The 24,774-nt window shown below is 45.9% G+C and overlaps 1 protein-coding gene across 1 annotated transcript in view; it reads left to right on the top strand.

Annotated features, from left to right (window-relative positions):
• The window catches only part of SAMHD1 (SAM and HD domain containing deoxynucleoside triphosphate triphosphohydrolase 1), a 93,784-nt gene that overhangs the window by 27,223 nt on the left and 41,787 nt on the right, over nt 1-24,774 (top strand). Inside the window, exons 3-9 of the mRNA XM_030532967.1 lie at nt 3,388-3,460; nt 5,117-5,277; nt 7,438-7,553; nt 9,487-9,557; nt 10,478-10,633; nt 21,018-21,118; nt 21,248-21,356. Coding sequence (XP_030388827.1) covers nt 3,388-3,460; nt 5,117-5,277; nt 7,438-7,553; nt 9,487-9,557; nt 10,478-10,633; nt 21,018-21,118; nt 21,248-21,356 — 787 coding nt within the window. The remainder of the gene's footprint in view (nt 1-3,387; nt 3,461-5,116; nt 5,278-7,437; nt 7,554-9,486; nt 9,558-10,477; nt 10,634-21,017; nt 21,119-21,247; nt 21,357-24,774) is intronic.

Raw genomic sequence — 24,774 nt, 5'->3', positions numbered from 1 at the left:
CAGGTTCCTTACTGGTGCAGTTACAATATAGCTCTAATACCAGGCTATATCTGAGGCCTCAGCATGGCTCTTCATTGCTATACCAGTTTTTATTGACATTAGGGACACCTGAGCCACACTATCTCAGTACATTTCAGATGCTTTATTTCATAAGATGGGGGAGAACATGTCCTCCAGGGAGTTCTTTTATTTTCCTGCCACATACAGTAATAGTCCTAGAAGGTATAAGGGATTATTCACCTTGATTTTCATCCACTCCAAGGTTTTTGATCTCGGTGGGAGATGTGGCTCTACATAAAGGTACCAGAGCTGAGAGCTATTTCTCTGACTTGCATGGCTTTTCTCTCCTCATAAAATCCGAATCTGTTTTAATTCTGATGGACAACAGTGTGGGAATGTATTACACAGACCACCAAAGAAGGGTTTCTTTTAGTCCAGCTGTTCTCAAACTTTGGGTCCTGGACCTGAAAGTGGGTCGCAACCCCGTTTTAATGGGGTCTCCAGGGCTGGGATTAGACTTGCTGGGGTCTGGGGCCGAAGCCCACTGCCCAAGGGCTTCAGCCCTGAGTGGCGGGGCTCAGGTTATAGGCCCCCCCCACCTGGGGCTGAAGCCCTTTGTCTTTGGCCCCCTGCCCAGGGTGGTGGGCATAGGCAGGCTCAGGGCTAGGTCCCTCCTCCTGGGGTTGTGTAGTAATTTTTGTTCTCAGAAGGTGGTCACAGTGCAGTGAAGTTTGAGAATCTCTTTTCTAATCAATTGTATCCAGGAAATTTCCCGTTCATACAGTTCAGTGTCGTCATTGGATGTCTCCAATATCTCATCAACCAAGGAACAATGATGTATTGATAGCATATTTGAAAAGAGTTTTTCACTCAGTAGTACAAGTTCAAGGGGTCTATTGTATATTATCTTGTTCTACAAGTGGGGTAAATATCCCCGGGAAAAGGTTTGAGGTACTCTGCTTGTGTATAGTTCTGATCCAAAGACAAGCAAGTCGTAACATCAATATTGCACTCTCTTCCTACACCAAGAGCAGGAACTTGTTACGAGTTTTTTTGACTATTGGTCCAATTGGTACCAAGTTGATGTCATTAGCTATGATTCGAGATGAGCAATTTTGTCATCAGTATCATGGTGTATGCTATTACTATCCATAAAGTCCAGCTTTCCAAACAGCTGGGTCTACTGCCTGTGAGATAAGGCAGAAATCTTCACCAAGGTTCATCGTTTCTCTGGTCAACACCTTGACTCTAGATTGCTTGGTTTCTTGATTGTTATGCTGAGGTCTAACAGAAAAACAAGAGTTTGTGATCAGTCAAACCTGCTGCGTTTTGAAAGAGATCTCTCATCTGGGCAGTGGACCTGATAAAGTCCTTGGTGGTTGCTTTAGACTGTTTAAATGAAGATGCCATTCCTAACAGTTACTGAGATACATGCCTAATGGTTAAGCTATCTCCTTCACGTTGCATTTTTACTGAACAAATGGTCCTGCTCACATCTCTGTCCCAACAGTCTAAAATGTCTGAGATTTCCATCTCTCTCACACCTCTGGAGTGTCTGTGTGTTCCTGGGCTTCCTTACCTGTCTCCCTGAACGTAATCATACATTTGCATGTTCAGAGCTTATCTACAAGTTTCTCCCATCACTTGGAGAAATGGAGCTTAACTGAGGAGCCAATCCATCAAGGTCCAAAGATTGTCCATTTATCACACTATGTCAATCACAGTTAACTTGATCTGACAGGGCTTTATCTTCCTGGAATTGTCAGTCCTCATCCAGGACAAAGGCAGCATCCATGGCATGTTGTCATGTTGTCTTAGTCACATCATATTATATGACTGATACTGCAGATATGTGTATGTTGGGAATTTTTTTCCTTCATTAAGACTTCTTTGGGGAGAGCAAGATCAGTTGCTTCTATTAACTCTTGACCTGGCATCCAGAGCTGATTTTTCTTTGACAGTGTTGCTGTGCTTTTTTTTACCTAAAACTCCACAGCCCACCTTCCTGAGGATTGTACTACTTGTTAAATTCCCACAAGTGGGAATATACACAGGCCACTTGAGGAAATGAAGGTTACATTGTTACCCAGGGTTCTTTCAACCCAAAGCTCTTGGTAACTTTTACTCTGTGCGAAGTGGTGTCCGGAAATAAATCAGGGGAGACGTGGCCGTCCAACCAATTAGATGTCTGGCACAAACAGGACAACACGAGTGCTTTCACTTAAAGCTGAACTTTACTTACACAGGTCCGCAACAGATTAGTAAAATGCCCCCAACCTTTGATAATTACCAAAGCTGAGTGTGACTCTTGAGTGAAACAGCAGCAGGCTTCCGGTGGCCAAAACTTCTGTCTGCTGGTGGGGACCGCAAGATGTATCCAGAGGGAGAGTCCAAAAAGAGTCTCCCCAAACGAGTCCAACTGTCTCAAGCTTTTCCCCCTTATTTATACATTAGTAATAGAATGACATATCCCTTAAAGAAAACTTGTTAAACAAGCAGTTCCAATGGGCAAGCAAGAGGCTCCTTCTGATTATTGATTAACCAGGTGAGGGTTTTTCCAGAGTTTTCAGCCGTGAGACCCCAATAGAGAGACATACATTTTAAAAGAGCAGGAATCAGCAACTTCAACACAATTCTTATCAGGAAGGACAAGGGGTCAAGGTGTCCTTTCTGTGGCACCCCCTGTGCCTTTAACAATAAGCCATAGTGGTTTCAAGCACTTTACTGGTTTGCCAAAGGCTCCCCGTACAACATGCCCTATAATCAGAGTTCTTTCGGATGAGCCTCTGCCTGTTAACTTTCCCTGCCCACCTTCCGTATTACTTCAGAATTCCCGAATTAGTGGAAGGAACTGACTGGTGGTTGGGGCCACTCAGTCTTTTGTACACTCAGAACCTTCCAGTATGCAAGGGAGCAGGAAGGGGTGAGTGGGCCCCAATGGTGACTGCTTTTGAGAAGGTTCTGGAAACTCATGGCATTGGTGCCATAATCCCAGAAATGAATGTAAAGAGGCTCATCTCGAAGAACTCTGTTTACTGATAAGTAACCTTCATTTTCCTTGTGTTCATGGTTTTGAATTGTAGAACAAGTGGATTTAGCAACCTTCACTGTTTGCAAACCATTTTGTATGGGTATGCACGTGATTTATTTTCCTTGCCTATCTTAACCTCAGTGAGGTGCTAGCTTTTATAAATGAATGTTTTTAAAACTATTTGAGATGCTTTCCTGAAAGCCATAGTAGAAGTGCATATTGCTATTTCATATTACTATAGCAAATGAGGTAAAAAATAATGAATTTATACAAGCAGCTTTGTAAATAGTTAAATTAGTGTTAGTTATTTTGCTTTTCAATTTATAGTAATTTTCAAATCTTCTTGATATTTCCAGACCCTTGGAATTGAGACTGAAATTGCTTGTTTGCCTGCAAAAACTAGAACAAAATCATGCTGATATAATGAAGGTAAGTGTAATGTCATGTTGATCTGGAACCAGGATCTAAACTCTCAGGAATTTATTCCTATTTTGAAGATGGGACTTGGGTTCGATCTCCCCACCCTCCCCTTCCCCCAGTGTCATTTGAGGAACTGTTTTAATTGTATTTACATGAAAGAATCTCAAGGTAATGTGTTGTTGGAATAATTATATTTAAGTGATATAAAAGTAGGCAAAGGAAGATAAAAATAGAAGCGCTGCTTAACATATCTGGGCATGTTTCTGTACTTGCAATGGTATTGTGCAGCTGAGTCCTTTCTAATAGGTGAAACAGCTTCTTGCAGGTCCCCATTTAGTATTATGTGACAAAATGGCAGATGTTGGTATGGTCCATCCATGCTTTTCTTGGCGTGGGGACTAAGATGCCACCTCTTGCCCCTGCTCTTGGGGCGCCGAGGGCCCGGCTAGTGGCCTGGGAAGGTGGTGGGGGAGGGGTCTGGGTTTGCTCCTCACTCTGAGCCCCAGCCTCTCTCAACCCTGCAGGTTTCTTAGTCTGTTCCCCCTTGGGTAGGGCTACCCTCGGTCCTTGATGCTGGGGGAGGGAGCCTGCCTGCCCTGCTGCGGCAGGGTCTCCTTTCCTCTTCGTTCTCTGGTCTTTCAGTTGTCAGCAACACATCTCCAAACTTCAGTCCTCTCTTCTTCCTCGCACACCCTGACTGCCTGAAGCAGGGGGGTTTTATTAGGTTCCTGACAGGACCTTAATTGACTACAGGTGCTCCAATTAACCTGTAGCAACCCTCCCTAGTCTATGGGAAACCCCGCCTTAATTAGCCTAGGGTTTATATATTTCCCCTCTACCACTCTCCCACTGCTCCCTGGCCCTGCTGTGTCATAATTATCATAGAAGGCACATATAGAGAAAGAGTATTAATATTAAAAGGGTAGTTGTACAGAGATACTGAAATTAAATAGTAATAATTTTTGTTGCCTCAGTCTGCTTTACTTAAATATTCATAATTAAGTCTTTACCTTGTGCTTTGGCAGAATGAATTCGCAGATTTATAAGGTATTTAAATTTGTATCTTTTGTAGTTTATTACCAAAATGTTTCTAAAATGTATAATTTTACTTAAAGATGACCTACAAAAAACTTAACAAGTTGGAGTTGCCTTTTTTTGCTGCTTTTTGTTGTAGAAAGGAAGCCTGGATAATTTATTCTCTGCTTGCTGTTGTTCCTAACCCTGTGAACTCTGTTTGTATTTCTAAAAGCAAGCAATGCCAAGTCTGCTCTTTCCTGGCATTGGTGGTGGACTCTTGTCTCGGAAATGTAGTGTGGGCTCTTACTTTAATTGACAGAGTAGGTACATTGACTCTACAATAATACATCCTTTTTTCCCATGTGTTAGGAATTTGAGTTAAATAGGAGTCGACGAGGTTTTAAACTGGCTGGCTAGAAATCCCTTACCCTCTGTTATTTAGCTGTAACTCTTTTAATGTCATAACTTCACTATTCTCCAGTACTATGGCATTTTCCAGGATAGACAAGAACTGAATTTTAATGTTTAAAAAAAAAAAATGTTTTGACAACTTTTCAGACTTCCTCTATCACAGAGAGGCAAGCCCATTCCTTTTTTTGTAGGTCATATTTTTAAACCTTAGTTTCAATGGTGTTTGAAATTTTCTAGGTTTTTAATGATCCTATTCACGGCCATATTGAAATACATCCTCTCCTCGTTCGAATCATTGACACACCTCAGTTTCAACGCCTGCGATATATAAAACAGCTGGGAGGTACTTACTATGTTTTCCCAGGAGCATCGCACAACCGCTTTGAACACTCCTTGGGGTAAGGCAATATTCTTGTGAATATAAATCTCCTCCATTTTGATTTTTCTGCCAAGGTTATCTTCCTTTCCACCAATCTGGAGCGACTGTAAGGCTGGTCTGGTGTATTGTGTCTAGTTGGAACTTAAAACTAGCATTTTAGACAATGAGGATACACTATCTGAATTGTTACTTGAGGTTTGTTTCTAGAGATGAGCAAAAAAAAATTACTAGGCTTTGAGAAACTTCTGTCTGAGAGTGAAAAGATGGTGGTACTTCTCAGTTTAGAGATGAGAGGATATGATAGAGGTAATAATATGTAGGGCTTGGCTACACTTGAGAGTTACAGCGCTGGTGATGGCTTTACAGCACTGTAACTTACTCCCCGTCCATGCTGGCAAGGCACATACAGCGCTGTATCTCCCTGGCTACAGCGCTGGTTGTACTCCACATGGAGGAGAGGAATAAAGAGAACAGCACTGGTGCTGCAGCACTGGAGTGCCAGGGTAAACAGTAATTAATCTTACTATATTGTAACTGACCTCCGGAACCTTCCCATAATGCTTTTTAAGTAAAGATAACACTTTGTTTTGTTGTGATGCCTCACTTTGTTTTGTTGTGAACTCGGGGTTCCCGGAGCTGCTTATCTAAAAAACGAACACAGCTACTGTTTGCTCGAGCAGAGGGAGATGAATGTCCACAGCTAGTGTTTGCTTGAGGAGAGAAGCAGCCTGGAGGGGGGGACAGGGCGTCCGTTTTGGAGCAGCTGCTTTTCTGGTCTGAAGGCTATTTGCATTTAGTGAATGAGAGAGGGGTAGGGGAAGGGGTTGAAACTTTTAAAATGATTGAAGGTTGGTGCTGTGTATCTTCAAGTCCTTAGAACTTGCAAGGCAGGGAGCTGACACAGAGTCAGCTCCAAAAATCCCCTCTCTCTCTCTCTCTCCCCTACGTTCCCTGTCGCACTCCACCCCACCCTCCTCTTTTGAAAAGCACGTTGCAGCCACTTGAACGCTGGGATAGCTGCCCATAATGCACCACTCCCAACGTTGCTGCAAACGTGGCCACACTGCAGTGCTGGTAGCTGTCAGTGTGGCCACACTGCAGTGCTTTCCCTACACAGCTGTATGAAGGCAGTTCTAACTCCCAGTGCTGTACAGCTGCAAGTGTAGCCAAACCCGTAGAGAAGGTAGATCATGCATTAATCCTTCACTTTTTTCATAACAAGAATAAGAGGTCATTCAGAGAGATTGAATGACAAATGTAAAGTTAATAAAAAGAAATATTATTTTATAATGAATAATAAACCTATGAAATTCATTGCCGCAATATATAATTAGGGCCAAGAGGTCAGAAGAATTAAAAAATGGTTAGGTATTCCTGTGGATAATGAGAATGTCTACAGTTGCATAAAATAGGATTCAAAATAAGGGATAAAAACTCATGCTCCAGGGCATAAGCCAATCAATAACTAATTGCGTTAGAAAGGAACTTCCATAATCAGGTTATTCTCTAGTTGTTCAGTGATTTGTTTATTTATTTATTTGCATCCTCTAAGGCATCTGGTTACTGGCCATTGTCAGGGTACTGGATTGGATGGACTAGTGTAAACAATTCCAGTGTCTCTCTGGAGGTTGGAGAAGTTGAAGGAAATAAGGGCAGCCATCCAAGCAGGAGCAAGCTTGTGCAGGGACTTGAAAATGAGGATAAGGACTTTGACTTTGTGGTAGGTGAAGGAAGCCACTGAAAGGGTTTGAGTTGGAGTTACAAGAAGATGATGACTTTGGTAGCAGAAATTTTGACTGACTAATGTGGGAAGAGGGGAGAAAGCTGTAATCAAAGGGTATTCTTATGACGTTGAGATGGAATTCTTCAGGTCAGGGCTCCTAATCAAAGGGTATTCTTATGACGTTGAGATGGAATTCTTGAGGTCAGGACTCCTTGATGTGAAATCTGTTGCTTGTTTCCTTCAAATATTTTTTTTCCATGTTGTAGGTTTTAAAAAAGAAAATAGCTAGCTTCCATAACAGGACTGAAGTTTAGGTTTTGGGCATCTGTTGCTGCTCTCTACTGCACTAGAGCTATGATTTACAACAGCCAAGGCAGAGTTGAATTGGCAATTTCTCTTGTTTGTTTACTAAACCTCAAATTATTAACTTTATCTCATATTTTCTGCCTGGAACAGGGTAGGCTATCTGGCAGGATGTCTGGTCCGGGCATTACACGAAAGACAGCCAGAGCTGGAAATAAACCAGCGAGATATACTCTGCGTTCAGATTGCTGGACTTTGTCACGATTTGGGTAAGCATCTCTTTAGAACAATTGTTTGGTAGGTTAAGTGATTGCTAGATGTGACGAAATGCACCCATGTATTCACTCCCTACATGCTATTGTAATAATCTTCCCACAAGGTATGTGGGTATGATTTAAAAACTCATAATTTGCTTCTCAATATTGTCCTGAGAAAATGTGTGGCAGTGCTGTATATGAAGTTATAAGATTCACCTGTATGATAAGACATGTTCCAAACCCCACAGCCCTTCCCAAGCAGAAGTTGGCAAATAGGTCTGTCCTATACAAAGGAATATGTGCTTGCCTTAATTTGCTTTTAAGCAGTAAACAGAGACTCCAAGCAGGAAGGGAAAACAAAGAAAGCTCAAATAGGTGGGGAAAAAAAGGAGCAGGGAACATCATTGCATATAGACATTTTGTATCTTGGTTCTCAGCTGGAAATGTTTTTTTCAAGATGGTAATTGGAACTATAAAAAGCCAGGGCAAACACCCCAAGACAGCCTCCCTCTGTCTGTCTCTTGCATCACACCTAAGAAGACAAAGGAAAACAGGGGAGAGGTCCTGACCTGAAGAGTTTGGTCAGTAACCTTGCTGGAACATGTGGTGAGAAGTTTTGCTTGAATCTAATATAGTTTGTTAGGCACTAGTAAGCGTTTTGTCTTTATTTTTCTTGTAACCATTTCTGACTTCTATGTCTTATTACTTGTACTCTCTTAAAATCTCTCTTTGTAGTTGTTAAACTTTTTTTATTGTTTTAGCTAATCACACTGTTTAAGTTGAAGTGTCTGGGTAACTCTATTTAAATAAACAAACTGGCATATTACTCCCTTAAAAGAGTAACAAACTTAATGTATTTGTACTGTCCAGGAGAGGGCTTGGCAGTACAACCATACATATCTGGGTAAAAATCTGGGGCTGAGAGTGTGTTGGGGTCACCGTGCAGTATAAACAAAGCTGGTGAGAGCCAGGGTGTAGCTGGCAAGCTGAAGTTACACACAGACACTGAGGGTGTTTCTGGAAGGCTGTTTGTGAGTTGTCTAGGTGGGAGTTACTACCAGTAAGGTATTGTAAGGCACCCAGCGTTGCAGGGCAGAGGTGACACAGCTCCCCACTGAATTATTATTGAAATTTGGTATGTGTGATTCTTCCCTGAATGGTTTGAATGTCTCTGTCCCTTCCAAGAGACATGGTGGGTGAGGTAATATCTTTTATTTGATCAACTTCTGTTGATAAGTGAGACAAACTTTTGAGCTTACACAGAGCTCTGAAGTGACCTGAAGAAGAGCTAAGTGTAAGCTCAAAAGCTTGTGTCTCTCACCAACAGAAGTTGATCCAATAAAAGATATTACCTCACCCACCTTGTCTGTCTTAATGTTCTGGGGTCAACATAGCTACAACATTCAATATGTCTTCTGCCTTATCTAGTAACATTTCAAAGTGAAAGTGTTAAAGTAATAGACTATTAATTGCTTTCCAGATGTTTAATACATCGTTAAATTTTACGCTGCTCATCCACTACACTGCTGACACAGAGCATCTCGTGTGCTCAGCAGTACTGGAGCTCATATGCAACACTGGATGTTAGATCAGGGTTTATTGAGTTGAAGCAGTGATTAGCCAGAACACTGCAGTTTTCCTGATGCTTCTTGGAAAGTGTACTAAGATCTTTAATTTCCACTTGGACAGAAGGGGGAGAGGATGAAGATGGACAGAAGGACCTCTAGTTTAATCTCCTATTTGAAGAACAGTCCCTGTAAAGTTGCTGTATCCATTCTTACTCCAATGTCTGCATTGTCTAGTGTACTTACTGCATTTGAATCTTATTCTCCCATTCTGTGAAAAAACAGTAAAATGAAATGAGAGAATGCAAATTCACACAGTTCCTACTTACATTTTTGCTGACAAACGTTTCAGATTAAGCCTGTACACTCTTATTTTTCAGGTCATGGACCATTTTCACACATGTTTGATGGAAGATTTATTCCACTTGCTCGCCCAGGTCTGAAATGGAAGGCAAGTATTGTACATCGAGAACAATATGCAAGTGAAATACGGCACTTAAATATTTTTTGAAAGGAAAAGGTAATTCACTTTTAAATATATGAGCAGTCAATAGTGCCTGTTTTGTGAGCAGACGATGGTGTTCTAATCTGAGAGACAAGTATATTTACCATGATTAAATTTCAAAAAAGCTTTCTCTCTTCCAATCATGGTGATACCCTTTGTTCTTTTTATTCTGTCTAATTATATCCAAACTGGGGAGGAGCAGAAGGAATTTTCCTTTTCTTTGCACATACTCCTGGCCATTCTTTCTTCATGTGAGCCTGGGACAAGAACAACATTGGGGGTAATTAGAAGTTGGCATAGGCCCTTAATGTATACGGGGTTGCTTTGCCCACAACTCAGATTTTATAGGCATAAAATATTAACTGTAGACAGAGTAATTAAAACAGAAATCTAATATAAAAAGGTAAAAGTATGTTCAAAATTTAGATTTCAATTTTTTAACATTGAAAGGTTTTCTAGTACTGTTTGGAATTTTTTTTAAATGTAACAAAAATGTTTCCCTATATTCTCTGCAACACTCATTGTGCTAATACGTGAGAAATGGAAAATTAACCTAACGGAAAATGAAGATGGTCAATATCAAAATTACTTTTCTTAGTATATTAACTTTCCCAGGATTGAACCTCCTGGATATGAAAATACACGTTTAACAGCCCAATAGTCAAAATTCGACATACATGCACTATGGACAAGTTGACATTAGTATGAGAACCTTAGTTTTTTGCATTTCCCGAAGACAGCTTGGTCCAGTGGCTAGAACAGGTACTTGAAGTTAGTCTCTTCCCAGCTCAGACATTTGACTTTGGCTAAGTCTGATAGCAGCTCGTGTGTTTTGATAAAGTAACATTTATACATACTTTCTGCAGCATGAAACTGCTTCTGTTCAGATGTTTGAACACCTGATTACTTCCAATGGGCTAGAAAAAGTCATGGAAGATTATGGTTTTGTCCTGAAAGAAGATATGGACTTCATCAAAGAACAAATAGGAGGACCCCTAGATACAACCCCATGTCGGGGTTTGGTAAGTCAGTTCTCTGCTTCTGTGGAAGTTATTTTAAATGCTCTTAAATTTAAGTGAAATAAAAATATCATTTTTGCTGCTATTCTCGTTTTAAGCTTTATCTGTGTAGTTTCTGGGACGCTTTCAGACACTAAAGTTAGGAGGTCAGTGTGAAAAGTTGTCATAACGTTACTTTCAGCATGTTCCATCCAAGCATCTCAAAGTGCAGAGTGAATTGTTAGCAGTTGGTGGATTCACTGATATGCTAGGCACTCAAACCTTCAAGAAGTACAGTCCCTTCTCCAAGAAGCTCAAAACCTAAGGCCAGATTGATAAGTAGACAACTACAGGGAAAGGAAATGAGGCAGTTTTTGTACAAAAGTCAACTTGTTTATGGTAAACAACTTTGTTGAATTGGGTCTTTAATGGGAACTTACATGTGGACAAGGTAAGGACCTTGATGAGCTTGGAGTTCTATCATGCATAGGGAGCCACAAGCAGGTGATTCAGCAAGAGGCTGACAAACAGGTGAACAAGGCTGGAAGTACTGAAGCAGATAACACTTGACCAGAGCAAGGGGCAGAATTATGTACAGTATTGAAGGTGGTGACCAAAAGGAAACTTGATGAAATGGTGATTGGGGAGCCAGTGGAGGGATTCAAAGAAGGGAGTGATGTGATCAAATGAGGCAGGGAAGGAGAGTTTACAATTATTAATCTTCATAACCCAGCGAAACAGCCACGTCTTATCCCGTTATGCAGATGAAGAAACAGAAGTACAGATGTTGAGTGACTTGCCCAAAGCTATACATTCAGTCACTGGCAGAGCTGAAACTAGAATCTAGACATCCTGGCAGCATGCTTCTCTGATGACCAGACTGTTCCTCTAAAGGGAAACTGTTCTAGTAGGGGAGATTCCAGTCACTGCAGCAAATTACAAAGGCTTATACAAAAAACATATACGATAAATGGAAAGCCTCTATCTTGACAGCTTGATACAAAATAGAATTCAAAGATTCAGCTTTGTCTTGACAAACATTGGTGTTTACAGATAATTTATTTGTATTACAGTAATTCTTAGCGGCCACCATCAAGATCAGGATCCCCTTGGTACTAGGCAGTATACAGACACTGGTGCCTGCCCCACAGAGCTTGTGTTCTAAATAGAAAAAACAGACTGATAAAATAGACAACATAAAAGCAAAACATTTGTTAGTTGCATTTCCTTTTTTTTGCAGTATCTTTTTTTATGGAATTTTAAAGTTGCCATGAAAGATAGTATGTGGTTAAACTCACAAGAAATACTAATACACGTGAACCATGCATCTTACAATAACTGGCATTCTTCTTCGAGTGGTTGTTCATGTCCATTTCAAGCAGGTGTGTGCGCGCCGCGTGCATGCCAGCTGGAAGATTTTCCCCTAGCAGCGTCCACAGGGTCAGCCTTGGCGCCCCCTGGAGTGGTGCCGCTGCAGCGCCCTATATAGGGGACCGCCGACCCTCCACCCCCTCAGTTCCTTCTTACCACTGGTGACGGCTAGCTGGAACCTTGCTAGCTGATAGCAAGTTTAGCAGTGTCTCAGTGTATATAGTTTTAGTCTTAGTTTGGATCAGTTGTACATAGTTGTTAGTTGTTGGGGGGGGGGGTGGCTCCCCCCAACGTCGTTGTCACCCTGCTGGGGCATGCCCGGGTCCCTGGGGTTTAAACTCTGCAAGGACTGCGGGAAGTTTATGCCAAAGAGTGACCCGCACTCTGCTTGCTTGAGGTATCTCGGAGAGAGCCACCAGAGACTGGTGCAGTATCTGCAGGGGCTTCCGTCCCAGGACTCTTAAGGACAGAGAGCAGAGACTTAGAGTTCTCCTGATGGAGGCAGCCTTGCAGTCACCCTGCAACCCAGAGCCAGCTGATCTGGCGCCCAGCACATCATCTTCGGTGCATAGCGCCGCAGCATCGACATCAGGACTTGGGGCCCAGCCCAAAGTCTCTAAACCCCAGCACCGGAGGGAATTGGGTCATGGGAAGTCAGCCTCCATGCGGCACCGCTCACCCTCTCCAGTGCCCGCAAAAAAGAAGAGGCCTGTCAGGGAATGATTACCCTGCCAGGACCTCAAGAGGCCGACGTCGTCCACCAGTACAAGTGGACAGGCGGCCACAGCCTCCTGCTGCTCCGTCGATTCCCACACCGGAGAGAGGGCGGTTGAGTCCGGACCGGCCAAGATCCCTGGACCTCAGCGGAGACATGCATCTTCCTTCGACGCCAGAGGTCTTCGAGGCGGCCTCCGACTGCTGAGACTCCCAGTACCGGCATCCCCGCACTGTGGCAGGGAGCCACCGACCGTGGCCCGTCCCCCAGTACAATCACGGGGGAAGGCGGCCATGATGTTGCCTCACTCCCCGCCCTGTGCCACCCGGGCGGCACCAGGGCAGAGGGAGAGTTCCCCGCCCCTGCGGCACTGCTCTCCGGCGACAGTGAGTACCGCTCCCTCCAGGGTCTTCCTACTTGGAGACCTCAGACTCAGAGGCGGACTCCTACTGGTCCAGCAGATCACGGAGCAGGAGGTCAGCTTCGCGGGCGAGCCACCAACTGTACCCACCACAGTGGCAACAGCAGTGGCAACTGCCCTCTCAGAGGTCGTTCTGGACCCCTTGGGCCTACCACCAGTCAGCGGGTCAGGCGTTTAGCCCTCGCTCCAGGTCTGCTTCGGTCTCCTTGGCGTCGGTGGCCCCAGCACAGTTGCCTCCTCTACCAGCACCGTCGCCTGGCAGGGATGTGCCGCATCGAAGTTCAGCATCCCCTAGCCAGGCAGCGGCACTGGCGGTGACCATGGTCCGGGCTCCGCAGGTACTGCCCGACACACTAAGCTGCTCTCTGTCGATGCCGGTACCGGCCGCGGTGCTGCATCTGGAACTGGCACCGGCCCCCAACCACAGTGCCGTGTGCCGTAGGCCCCTGAAGGGGTGGGTGGGCCGGAGGAGGGTCTGCTACATGTGATCTACTCCTCCTTCTTCTCCCCAGACGAGGCGGTCTCGGGCACGGCTGCGGCACCTGGAGGACAATCGGATGCTCCAGCAGTTGCTCCGGCGGGCAGCTCAGAGCTTGGCGATCCAGGCGAAGGAAATTGAGGTGGACGTGGATCCAGTAGTGGATATCCTGGACCCCTCGGGCCCATCCAGGGCAGCCCTATTGTTGATCAAGACAATGGCGGACACGTCCCGCACTTTATGGCAGACGCCAGCTTCATTGGCCCCCACCGCCAAAAAGATGGAGAGTTGTTACTTTGTACCCTCCAAGGGCCATGAACACCTGTACGCCCACCCTTCCCTGGACTCCCTCGTGGTGGATGCGGCCAACCAGAGGGAGCATCAAGGGTTTCAAGGGTTGACGCCAAAGAACAGGGAGGCCAAAAAGTTGGTCCTGTTTGGCAGAAAAGTGTATTCCACAGGGGGCCTACAATTACATATAGCCAATCAACAGGCCATTGTAAGCTGGTACGGACAGAATACGTGCTCGGCCCTGTCCAAGTTTGCCGAACTCCTTCCCCAGGATTCGCAGATAGAATTTTTGGCCCTGGTGGAAGAGGTAAAATTCATATCCCGAGCTTCCCTCCAAGCATCCCTGGACGCAGCAGACTCAGCCTCACGCTCGCTGGTAATGGGCCTGGTCATGAGATGGGGAGCCTGGCTTCAGGTCTCAGGCCTTTCCCATGAGGTCCAACAGACCATCCAGGACTTCCCTTTTGAAGGGCAGATGTTGTTTTTGGACAAAACTGACAAGCGTCTGCATAGCCTAAAGGACTCGATGGCTACTCTTCGCTTGCTGGGCCTGCATATTCCAGTAACCCAGCGCAGGCAGTTTAGGCCGCAGACGACCCCATGCCCCTGCCAACCTCAGAATCACCCGGATGTTGGGCGCAGGCGTGGTAGGAACGGCAGGAGGCGGCACCAATGTCAGCCCTCTGGCCAGTCATCCGGCCAGGCGAGACCGCCATCGAGGCCCAGGCCACCTATTTGATAGTACGGTCGAGGACAACCTACCAATCAGGACTCTGGATCCTTCTATCCCTATCTTTGGGTCACGTCTGTCCCCCTTCTATCATGCCTGGTCCGGAATCACGTCGGACAGTTGGGTGCTTCGCACTGTGGAGAGGGGATATTCTATCCAGTTCTCCTCCCTCCTGCCCCACCAGCCCCCCTCTCCGTCCCTCTTCAGGGACCCCTCTCATGAGCAACTTCTAATTCAGGAAGTGCAGGCCCTCCTCGCAGCAGGGGCAGTGGAGGAAGTTCATCAGGAGCTCAGGGGCAGGGGCTTCTTCTCCCAGTATTTCCTAATACCGAAAGCGAAAGAGGGCCTCAGACCCATCCTGGACTTGCGGTGTCTGAACAAATTTGTTAAGAAGCTCAAGTTCCGCTTGGTCTCCCTGTTCTTGATCATTCCCTCCTTGGATCCAGGATATTGGTATTCCGCGCTCGACTTAAAGGACTCATAGACTCTAGGACTGGAAGGGACCTCGAGAGGTCATCGAGTCCAGTCCCCTGCCCTCATGGCAGAACCAAATACTGTCTAGACCATCCCTAATACACATTTATCTAACCTACTCTTAAATATCTCCAGAGATGGAGATTCCACAACTTCCCTAGGCAATCTATTCCAGTGTTTAACTACCCTAACAGTTAGGAACTTTTTCCTAATGTCCAACCTAAATCTCCCTTGCTGCAGTTTAAGCCCATTGCTTCTTGTTCTATCATTGGAGGCTAAGGTGAACAAGTTTTCTCCCTCCTCCTGATGACACCCTTTTAGATACCTGAAAACTGCTATTATGTCCCCTCTCAGTCTTCTCTTTACCAAACTAAACAAACCCAATTGTTTCAGCCTTCCTTCATAGGTCATGTTCTCAAGACCTTTAATCATTCTTGTTGCTCTTCTCTGGACCCTCTCCAATTTCTCCACATCCTTCTTGAAATGCGGTACCCAGAACTGGACACAATACTCCAGTTGAGGCCTAACCAGCGCAGAGTAAAGCGGAAGAATGACTTCTCGTGTCTTGTTTGCCACACACCTGTTAATGCATCCCAGAATCACGTTTGCTTTTTTTGCAACAGTATCACACTGTTGACTCATATTAAGCTTGTGGTCCACTATGACGCCTAGATCTCTTTCTGCCATACTCCTTCCTAGACAGTCTCTTCCCATTCTGTATGTGTGAAACTGATTGTTTCTTCCTAAGTGGAGCACTTTGCATTTATCTTTATTGAACTTCATCCTGTTTACCTCAGATGATTTCTCCAATTTGTCCAGATCATTTTGAATTTTGACTCTGTCCTCCAAAGCAGTTGCAATCCCTCCCAGTTTGGTATTGTCTGCAAACTTAATAAGCATACTTTCTATGCCAACATCTAAATCGTTGAAGAAGATATTGAACAAAGCCGGTCCCAAAACAGACCCCAAAACATATTTCCATATTGCCATAATCCCCTGGTACCGGCATTACCTCAGGTTCATCGTGGCCGACGCCCATCTGCAGTTCACAGTGCTGCCGTACGGCCTGTCAGCAGCCCCAAGGGTTTTCACGAAGTGCATGGCAGATGTGGCAGCCTTCCTGCGCAAGCAGGGCATTCAGGTATTTCCCTAGCTGGACGATTGGCTCATAAAGGGCCTGTTGGGGAAAAGACCACCACCTTGTCAATTGATCAGACAGCCTGAGGCTCCTTTTATTGATATATCATTAATACATGTGTGCACACACGGAGAGTCAGCGTATTTCCTAGCAAGGGTTAAGTTGCTTTCCCGTACTGATTTTCGCCAGCGCTTATAAAGCTTAAAACCGCAAATTATTATATCTTGCTTACACATAAATCATAATCTTATTTGGCTATTACATGGCATATACTGCAAAACACAATTAATATTGTCCTTATATGTCATAACATATGTAAAATTGCAATCCTTATCTTTTCACTTCCTTATAAATGTCTACATGATTGCCAGGAGACCCTGACAGTTCAGTTACCCCTACTTGCAGTCAGGCTGACAAGCTTTGCGTGGCCCTCTGGGATTCAGTGTCTGGTGTCCAGTTCCCAATTCCGGCCAGCTGTTTCTATGCTGATACTGAGTTATTTATGCTAACACAAGCTTATTAATATGTTACTTTAGGGCAGTGATGAGCTGGTTATTAGGGAACTTTTTTTGAGTTTTCCCCTGTTTACTAGCAGCATGATCATGGTTTCTGTATAACGAAACTGCCTTCTGGGAGTTCAGTTCCGCAGTTGGTTAATATATCAACTTATTTCCTATAGCGTTAGTAATCTTAAGGCCCAGGGCCTATACTTATGATTTACAGGCAGTATATCTTTGATTTGTGCTTGGGGGGGTTGATTTCCCTCTCAGGCCCTACCAGGGCACAGGTGGAGGCTCAGGTGCTGTTCATCAGGCGGACTTTCCTCGAACTTGGCCTCCTCTTGAATGAGGCCAAGTCCACCCTGTCCCCTACTCAAAGGATAGAATTTATCGGGGCGGTCCTGGACTCGATCCACGCCAGAGCGTACCTTCTGGAGTCCAGGTTCCGGTCCATGTCCAAAATCATTCTCAGTCTTCAACTCGCCCTGACCACCGCAGCAAGAAACTGCCTCAAGCTGTTGGGCCACATGGCGGCGTGTACCTATGTGGTAAGCCATGCCAGGCTCAGGCTGCATCCCCTCCAATCTTGGTTGGCAACTGTATACGCCCTGGATTCAGTGGTGACACTTCCCCGTTTGGTGCTGAGCTCTCTTCGGTGGTGGCTCAACCCGCAAGAAGTGTGCGTGGGAGTTCCCTTTGTCAGCCCTCCCTCTCCCTGGTAACGGACGCCTCGGATCGGGGGTAGGGGGCTATCATAACTTTAGTCCCAGATTTGGACCTTAGCGTCCAAAATATGGGGGTTAGCATGAAAACCTCCAAGCTTAGTTACCAGCTTGGACCTGGTACTTCTGCCACCACCCAAAAAATTAGAGTGTTTTGGGGCACTCTGGTCCCCCTGAAAAACCTTCCCTGGGGACCCCAAGACCCAAATCCCTTGAGTCTCACAACAAAGGGAAATAATCCTTTTTCCCTTCCCCCCCTCCAGGTGCTCCTGGAGAGATACACAGACACAAGCTCTGTGAATCCAAACAGAGTGACTCCCCCTCTCCGTTCCCAGTCCTGGAAACAAAAGCACTTTCCTCTTCACCCAGAGGGAATGCAAAATCAGGCTAGCAAATCCAACACACACACACCTCCCCCTGATTTCTTCCTCCCACCAATTCCCTGGTGAGTACAGACTCAATTTCCCTGAAATTTCCCAGAAAAGAAAACTCCAACAGGTCTCAAAAAGAAAGCTTTATATAAAAAAGAGAGAAAAAATACATACAAATGGTCTCTCTGTATTAAGGTGACAAATACAGGGTTAATTGCTTAGAAGAAATATGAATAAACAGCCTTATTCAAAAAGAATACAAATCAAAGCACTCCAGCACTTATATTCATGCAAATACCAAAGAAAAGAAACCATATAACTTACTATCTGATCTCTTTGGCCTTACACTTAGAAAAAGAAGATTAGAAAGCAGAAACTACTTTTCCAAAGCTCAGAGAAAGCAGGCAGACAGACAAAGACCTCAGACACAAAATTCCCTCCACCCAAAGTTGAAAAAATCCGGTTTCCTGATTGGTCCTCTGGTCAGGTGCTTCAGGTGAAAGAGATATTAACCCTTAGCTATCTGTTTATGACAGGGGTGCACCTGGGGGACCTCAGGACCCAAGGTTTGTGGTCGCCGGAAGACCTTGAGTTGCACATCAACATCAGGGAGCTGAGAGCAGTGCACCTGTCTTGCCTCACCTTCCAACCCCACCTGGCAGGCAGATGTGTCTCAGTCCTCACGGACAACACATCAACGATGTTCTATATCAACAAACGGGGGTGCACGCTCCTCTCCCCTGTTCACGGAAGCCCTCGCGTTGTGGGACTTTTGCGTGCAGAAAGCTATTCACCTGACAGCATCCTACCTCCCGGGGGAACAGAACGGCCTGGCGGATGCCCTCAGCCGCTCTTTCCGGGGTCACAAGTGGTCCCTTCGCCGGGATGTAGTGTGCCCAGTCTTTCGCCTCTGGGGTTATCCCCAGATAGACCTGTTCGCTTCAAGGGAGAACAAGAAGTGTCCGTTTCTGCTCCCTCCTGGGCTGCAGTCTGGGGTCTCTGTCGGACGCCTTCCTCCTATCCTGGAGGGACGGCCTGCTGTACGCCTTTCCCCCGATCCCCATGGTTCACAGAGTGATCCTCAAGATCCGCAATGGATGCGCCCGCGTAATCCTGATCGCGCCGACGTGGCCGTGCCAACACTGGTACATGTCACTCCTGCACATGTCCACTCGAGCGCCCCTAATGCTGCCCCTGCTCCTGGACCTGATATGCAGGACCAGGGCTGCCTTCACCACCCGAACCTGGAATCACTCCACCTCACAGCCTGGATTCTTCATGGCTGAACCCGGTGGAGATGCAATGCTCTTAACAGTTCAGGCACGTGCTGCTCGGTAGCAGGAAACCATCGACCAGGACCACCTACCTGGCCAAATGGAAATGCTTCTCCATCTGGGCTGCTCAGTGGAGGCAGGAGCCTTTGCGGGCCCCGATTCCCATTATCCTGGACTGTTTGCTCCACCTGAGACAGCTGGGGCTTTCCCTCTCGTCAGTTCGAGTTCACTTAGCGGCCATCTCAGCATTCCATCTGGGGGAGCAGGGTTCCTCGGTCTTCGCGAACCATCTGGTTAGTCGCTTCCTCAAGGGCGTGGACAAGCTGTTTCTGCACATTCGTCAACCAGCCCGACCTGAAACCTCAATTTGGTTCTCTCCGCCCTCACAGGACCTCCCTTTGAGCCTCTGGCATCGTGCTCTCTACTATATCTCTTGTACAAGGTCGCTTTCCTGGTCGCTATCACCTCGGCCAGGAGGGTCTCGGAACTCAGGGTGCTGACATCCAAGCCCCTGTACACTATCTTCCATAAGGACAAGGTCCAACTTAGGCCTCACCCGGCTTTCCTCCCCAAAGTTGTCTCCCAGTTCCACATGGGGCAGGAGATCTTCCTCACGGTGTTCTATCCAAAACCACACTCTTCAGGTATGGAGCGGAGACTGCATTCCCTGGATGTCCGCAGGGCCTAGCCTTTTATATTGAATGGACCAAGTCGTTCAGAAAATCGACCCAGCTGTTCATTGCGGTGGCAGATAGGATGAAAGGGCTCCTGGTTTCATGTCAGCGGATCTCTGCAAGGATCGTGGCCTGCATCCGGGAATGTTGTCATCAAGCTAAGATCCCTACTCCTCCGATCACGGCCCACTCTACAAGGGCGCAGGCCTCTTCCGCGGCGTTCCTGGCCCAGATCCCGATTCAGGAAATTTGTAGAACTGCCACGTGGTCCTCCATCCACATGTTTACATTGCACTATGCCATTACGCACCAGGCTAGAGATGACGCAGCCTTCAGTTGTGCAGTACTCCAATCAGCAGTGAACTCCGACCCCATCACCTAGGTTCAGGCTTGTGAGTCACCTGCTTGGCATAGACATGAACAACCACTCGAAGAAAAAACAGTTACCCACCTTTTAGTAACTGTTTGTTCTTCGAGATGTGTTGTTCATGTCCATGCCAATACCCATCCTCCTGCCCCTCTGTTGGAGTGCAAGCAAGAAGGAACTGAGGGGGTGGAGGGTCGGCGGACCCCTATATAGGGCGCCAAGGCTGACCCTACGGACGCTGCTAGGGGAAAATCTTCCAGCTGGCGTGCATGCGGCGTGCACACAACTGCTTGGAATGGACATGAACAACACATCTCGAAGAACAACAATTACTAAAGGGTGGGTAACAGTTTTTTCTGACTTTTTTATTTTTCCAGTGCTTGTTAATGGCTGACTTCTTAAGTGCATCTGGCCCTAGACTGAAGGGTGCAAATTTTCCAAAATAGTCATCCCTGGCATTCGAACAGTACAGAGAGAATCTCTCTCCTCTTCTTATGACTGTCAGCTTGTGTCAGAGCTTGGAAGAGCCAGCGGGGACACAAACTGTCATCACTGTAAACTTCTATCAAGTGGCTTAAAGCTGCAGATTTTCCTTAATTCCGGTATAACTTGCAAATTAAGCACTCTTGTACCCATTTAATCCTGTTTGGGGAGTTTGCTGCTTAAACACCAGCTCTAGATACTGATGTCACAAGCTCGGTTTCTGAAAGTTAGTTTTATTTCTTTTTGTCAGATTTTGTTCATTAAATCAGTAGTTTTGATGTATTTATCCATACTGTCATGTGCAAAATCAAAATGTATTTCTGATGTCCATAAACGCATTCTGAAATTGCTGCTGACCATGAGTTAACCTGTTATGAATAAGCTGTTCTGCTTTTCCAGTGGCCATACCGTGGTCGACCAGAAGAGAAAAGCTTCCTTTATGAGATAGTGGCTAACAAAAGAAATGGCATCGATGTTGACAAATGGGATTACTTTGCCAGGTACAAATTTTCCGGACTTCAGTTTTATTATAATCCTAACAAAAAAAATTGCCCAATGCTGCTGCTTTTACTGTAAGTAAAATGTCATTATTGAATGCTTTTAACTCATTCTCTCTGGAATACTTCTAGGGATTGCCATCACTTAGGAATCCAGAATAATTTTGATTATAAGCGCTTCCTTAAATTCGCTCGGGTCTGTGAAGTGAAAAACAAGAAGCATATCTGTACCCGTGACAAGGTAAACTGCTTGGGGGAGAATGGAGGATGTTAACTTGTGAAGTATTATACTCCTTGTAGCAGCAGATTGAAAAGCATAACCTGTAATCAAATGAATATGAGGTCAGTGCTACGCAGCTAATGGAATGCAACCCTGAAGTGGGTTGCATGTGGGAGCCTGGTGGGTTTGCTAGCATACTTGTGGAGAAAAGAGAGCAACAAAAATCTCTGGGTTGATTTGGAGCCTGAGGAAGCTGGGCAAGGAATTGAAGAAGCAGCTCATTCCCTCTCCTTTCTCTTGTTGCTTCCAACATTTCCTTCAGAACTTTTTGTAGTAAAGTGAATGCACAGACCTGGAGCTGACCCCAATGCAGGGACGGGGGGAGGAGCCTCCAACCCCCCTCCCCCCCCCAAGGAAACACACAAAGTAATGCCACAGTGTGAATTTTTTGGCTGCATTGAGTCATGGACCAAAAATAGATAAACTGCTGTCTTAGGTAGGGTGCTTAGGAGGAATGGGAACTGGGAGGAAGTAGTCGCTGCCCCAGGAGATGCTGTCAAAAGTAACACAAGGTGGGAGGGGTAGGAACTGTTCCCGCTGCCACTCTTCTCATGGGGGGAAGGGCTGGATAAGAAGCCGTACTTTAAAGAGGTCTGACTGAGAAGCTGAAGCCCTTGGGGTGGTCTTCCCATCTCACACTGCCAGCCATCCAGTCACCCTTATATCTAGTACCAGGGAAAGCAGTTGGTGAGTTGGCTTTTGGATGGGATTAAAATCATAGCCAGCCAGTCCTGAAGATAAAGGGTAGGTTGCAAGCCACCCACCAGTTGCTACTTTTCTTGTCTCTTTCCCAGCAATGCTAGAAGTATTTCCCTCCCGAAATTTAGTCATCTCCACCTTTGCCCACATGATGAATTCCTTACCAATGTCAAAAGCCTCAGCCAGTTCCCTAGTGCCAAAACCCAGCACCCACACATTCCTGGATGCCCGAAGCACTCCCATTACCGACAGCACCAGCACTGGTACCAATGATGCCAAAAAGCATAGTGCTCCTAAACACTCAAGCTCTGCTGCAGGTGCAAAGGGGAAAGTTAAACCCCATGTCTCGGCACCTACAGCAGCCAGTAAACCCTTGGTACTGAGCATTTCAGAGCTCATGCTGCCACTTACTGTCAGCGTTACGCATTTTCAGCCAGACACCTGTGAGTACAATGCAGCATACAGTACCGTGTTCCCCGTCACACCGGTACCGACCTGGCCTCATGACAGCTACTCCTGCACCACAGAGACTTATCTGTCTCATCGGTACCTCAGTCCTCCCTCCTCAGTACTGATGGCAACTTGATACACAGGGCTCTTTCCCAGCCCAGCTCTCCACAGTTGTCAGCACACTGCTATAGTGGGGAGGATGAGGGAGAAGAGGATATGATAGTCTCGCCTCAGCATTCATTTCCTGTAATTTAGTCCTGCCACACAGGCACCACCAGCCACTGGCTTCTCTGCAAACTTTGCAAACCAACCCTGGTTCAGCCAGTCTTGGATGCCTCCTATGCCATTCCAACCACCATGCCACCAACAGCAGCAGCAAATACCCAACACTCTGCCCACAACTGGTGCACACCAACCACCTGTGCTGCCTTCACATACACCTCCTACTGTCTCCAAACGGGGGGCCAAAGAATAGGAGGAATTTTCAGACCCAGATGTCATAGCTGACACTCATTTTACCTCTTTTTCCCTGGGTGACACAATTATGCCTCCTACCGCAACGGAGGATTTCAGGCAGTTTCAAGATCTCTACAAGAGAGTAGCGGGTTCCCTTGACATTTCTCTGGAAGAGGTCCAGGAATTGTGCCACAAGTTAGTGGACATACTACATACGTCCACTTCATCCAAAATCACCCTCCCTGTGAATGAGATGATTATGGATCCTGTCAAATTACTCTGGCAACCCCCAGCAGTGATTCCACCTACATGTAAAAGATCTGATAAGAAATATTATATACTAGCCAAAGGCACTGAATTTCTCTTCTCACATCCAATACCAAATTCGCTGGTTATAGATGCAGTAAATGAAAGGGGCAAACAATAACACTGTAGGAATACCCCATACGATAAAGACTGGAAATGACTTGATCTGTTTGGTTGCAAAGCATATTTGGCTGCAACATTACAATTGAGAATTGCCAATTATGAGGCCCTATTGGCAAAATAAGGTCACAATAATTACGCCAGCCTTTCTGAATTTACAGACTGTCTTCCTGAAGACAAAAGAGAACAGTACAAAGCCATTATGGAGGGTCACCTCATCACTGGAACAGTGGTTCAAACTGCCCTTGACTCTGCTAATTCCACAGCAAGATCCATAGCCATAGTGGTCATTATGAGGAGAGCTTCCTGGCTTCATCTGTCTGGCTTTCCAAAGTTAGTACAGTCCATTGTAGAGGACTTACTGTTTGAAGGTGCCAAGCTCTTCGCAGACAAGACCGTCAAGCCATTATGCACACTGTAAGACTCTAGGGCCACTTTACGATCCCTAGGTATCCACTCACCTAGGAAGAAGAGATGACCAACCAATTACCAAACTCAGCAGCAATTCCGAACGCTCTCATACACTCAGCGCAACAGGTTCTATGACCAGCAGAGCCACAGACAGAAAACGCCCAGGAGAAGGCAATCTGCCTTCTCGACTACTGCTTCCCGGCCGTTAATCTCCAGACAGCATATTTGAAGTTGAGGGCTCGAGAACCCCATAGCTCTCAATGCTGGCACCATCTCCCAATGGCAAAATCTTTGGAGATCGCCTAATCCCATTTTACCCCATTTGGAATTCCATCACCAAGGACAGACGGGTATTGGAAATCATCAAAACTGGTTACTCCATCCCCCTTTACCTCCAAGCACCCTACCCACCCCCTTCCCCATCCTGTTCAGGGACCCCTCTCATGAACACCTACTGCGCGAAGAGGTGAACCATCTTATATCGCTGGGAGCTGTAGAACCCATACCAGCCGAGTACAGAGGGAAAGGATTCTATTCCCACTATTGCCTCATGCAGAAAAAGACAGGAAGTTGGAGACCTATTCTAGACTTAAGGCGACTCAACAAATTTGTAAAAATACAAACATTCAAAATGGTCATGCTAAGCACCATAATCCCAGCATTAGAAGTGGGGGCTGCTTCTCAGCCCTTGACCTTTAGGACATGTATTTTCACATATCCATCCACCCACCCACCCATCGCATCAGAATTTTCTGCAATTTATAATAGCACAGGACTATTTTCAGTACAAAGTCCTACCCTTTGGCCTTTCCACTGCGCCAACGGTATTTTCCAAAGTACTCGTTGTAGCAGCAGTCCACCTATGCAGAGAGGGCATAATGATATTTCCGTACTTGGACGACTGCCTGCTGAAAGCACTAACACTGCAGACAGCCGT

This window comes from Gopherus evgoodei, chromosome 14 (genome assembly GCF_007399415.2).
Source record: "Gopherus evgoodei ecotype Sinaloan lineage chromosome 14, rGopEvg1_v1.p, whole genome shotgun sequence".
Lineage (NCBI taxonomy): Eukaryota > Metazoa > Chordata > Testudines > Testudinidae > Gopherus > Gopherus evgoodei.
Note: the sequence above shows the minus strand (reverse complement) of the source record. Positions and strands in the feature narration are given on the sequence as shown.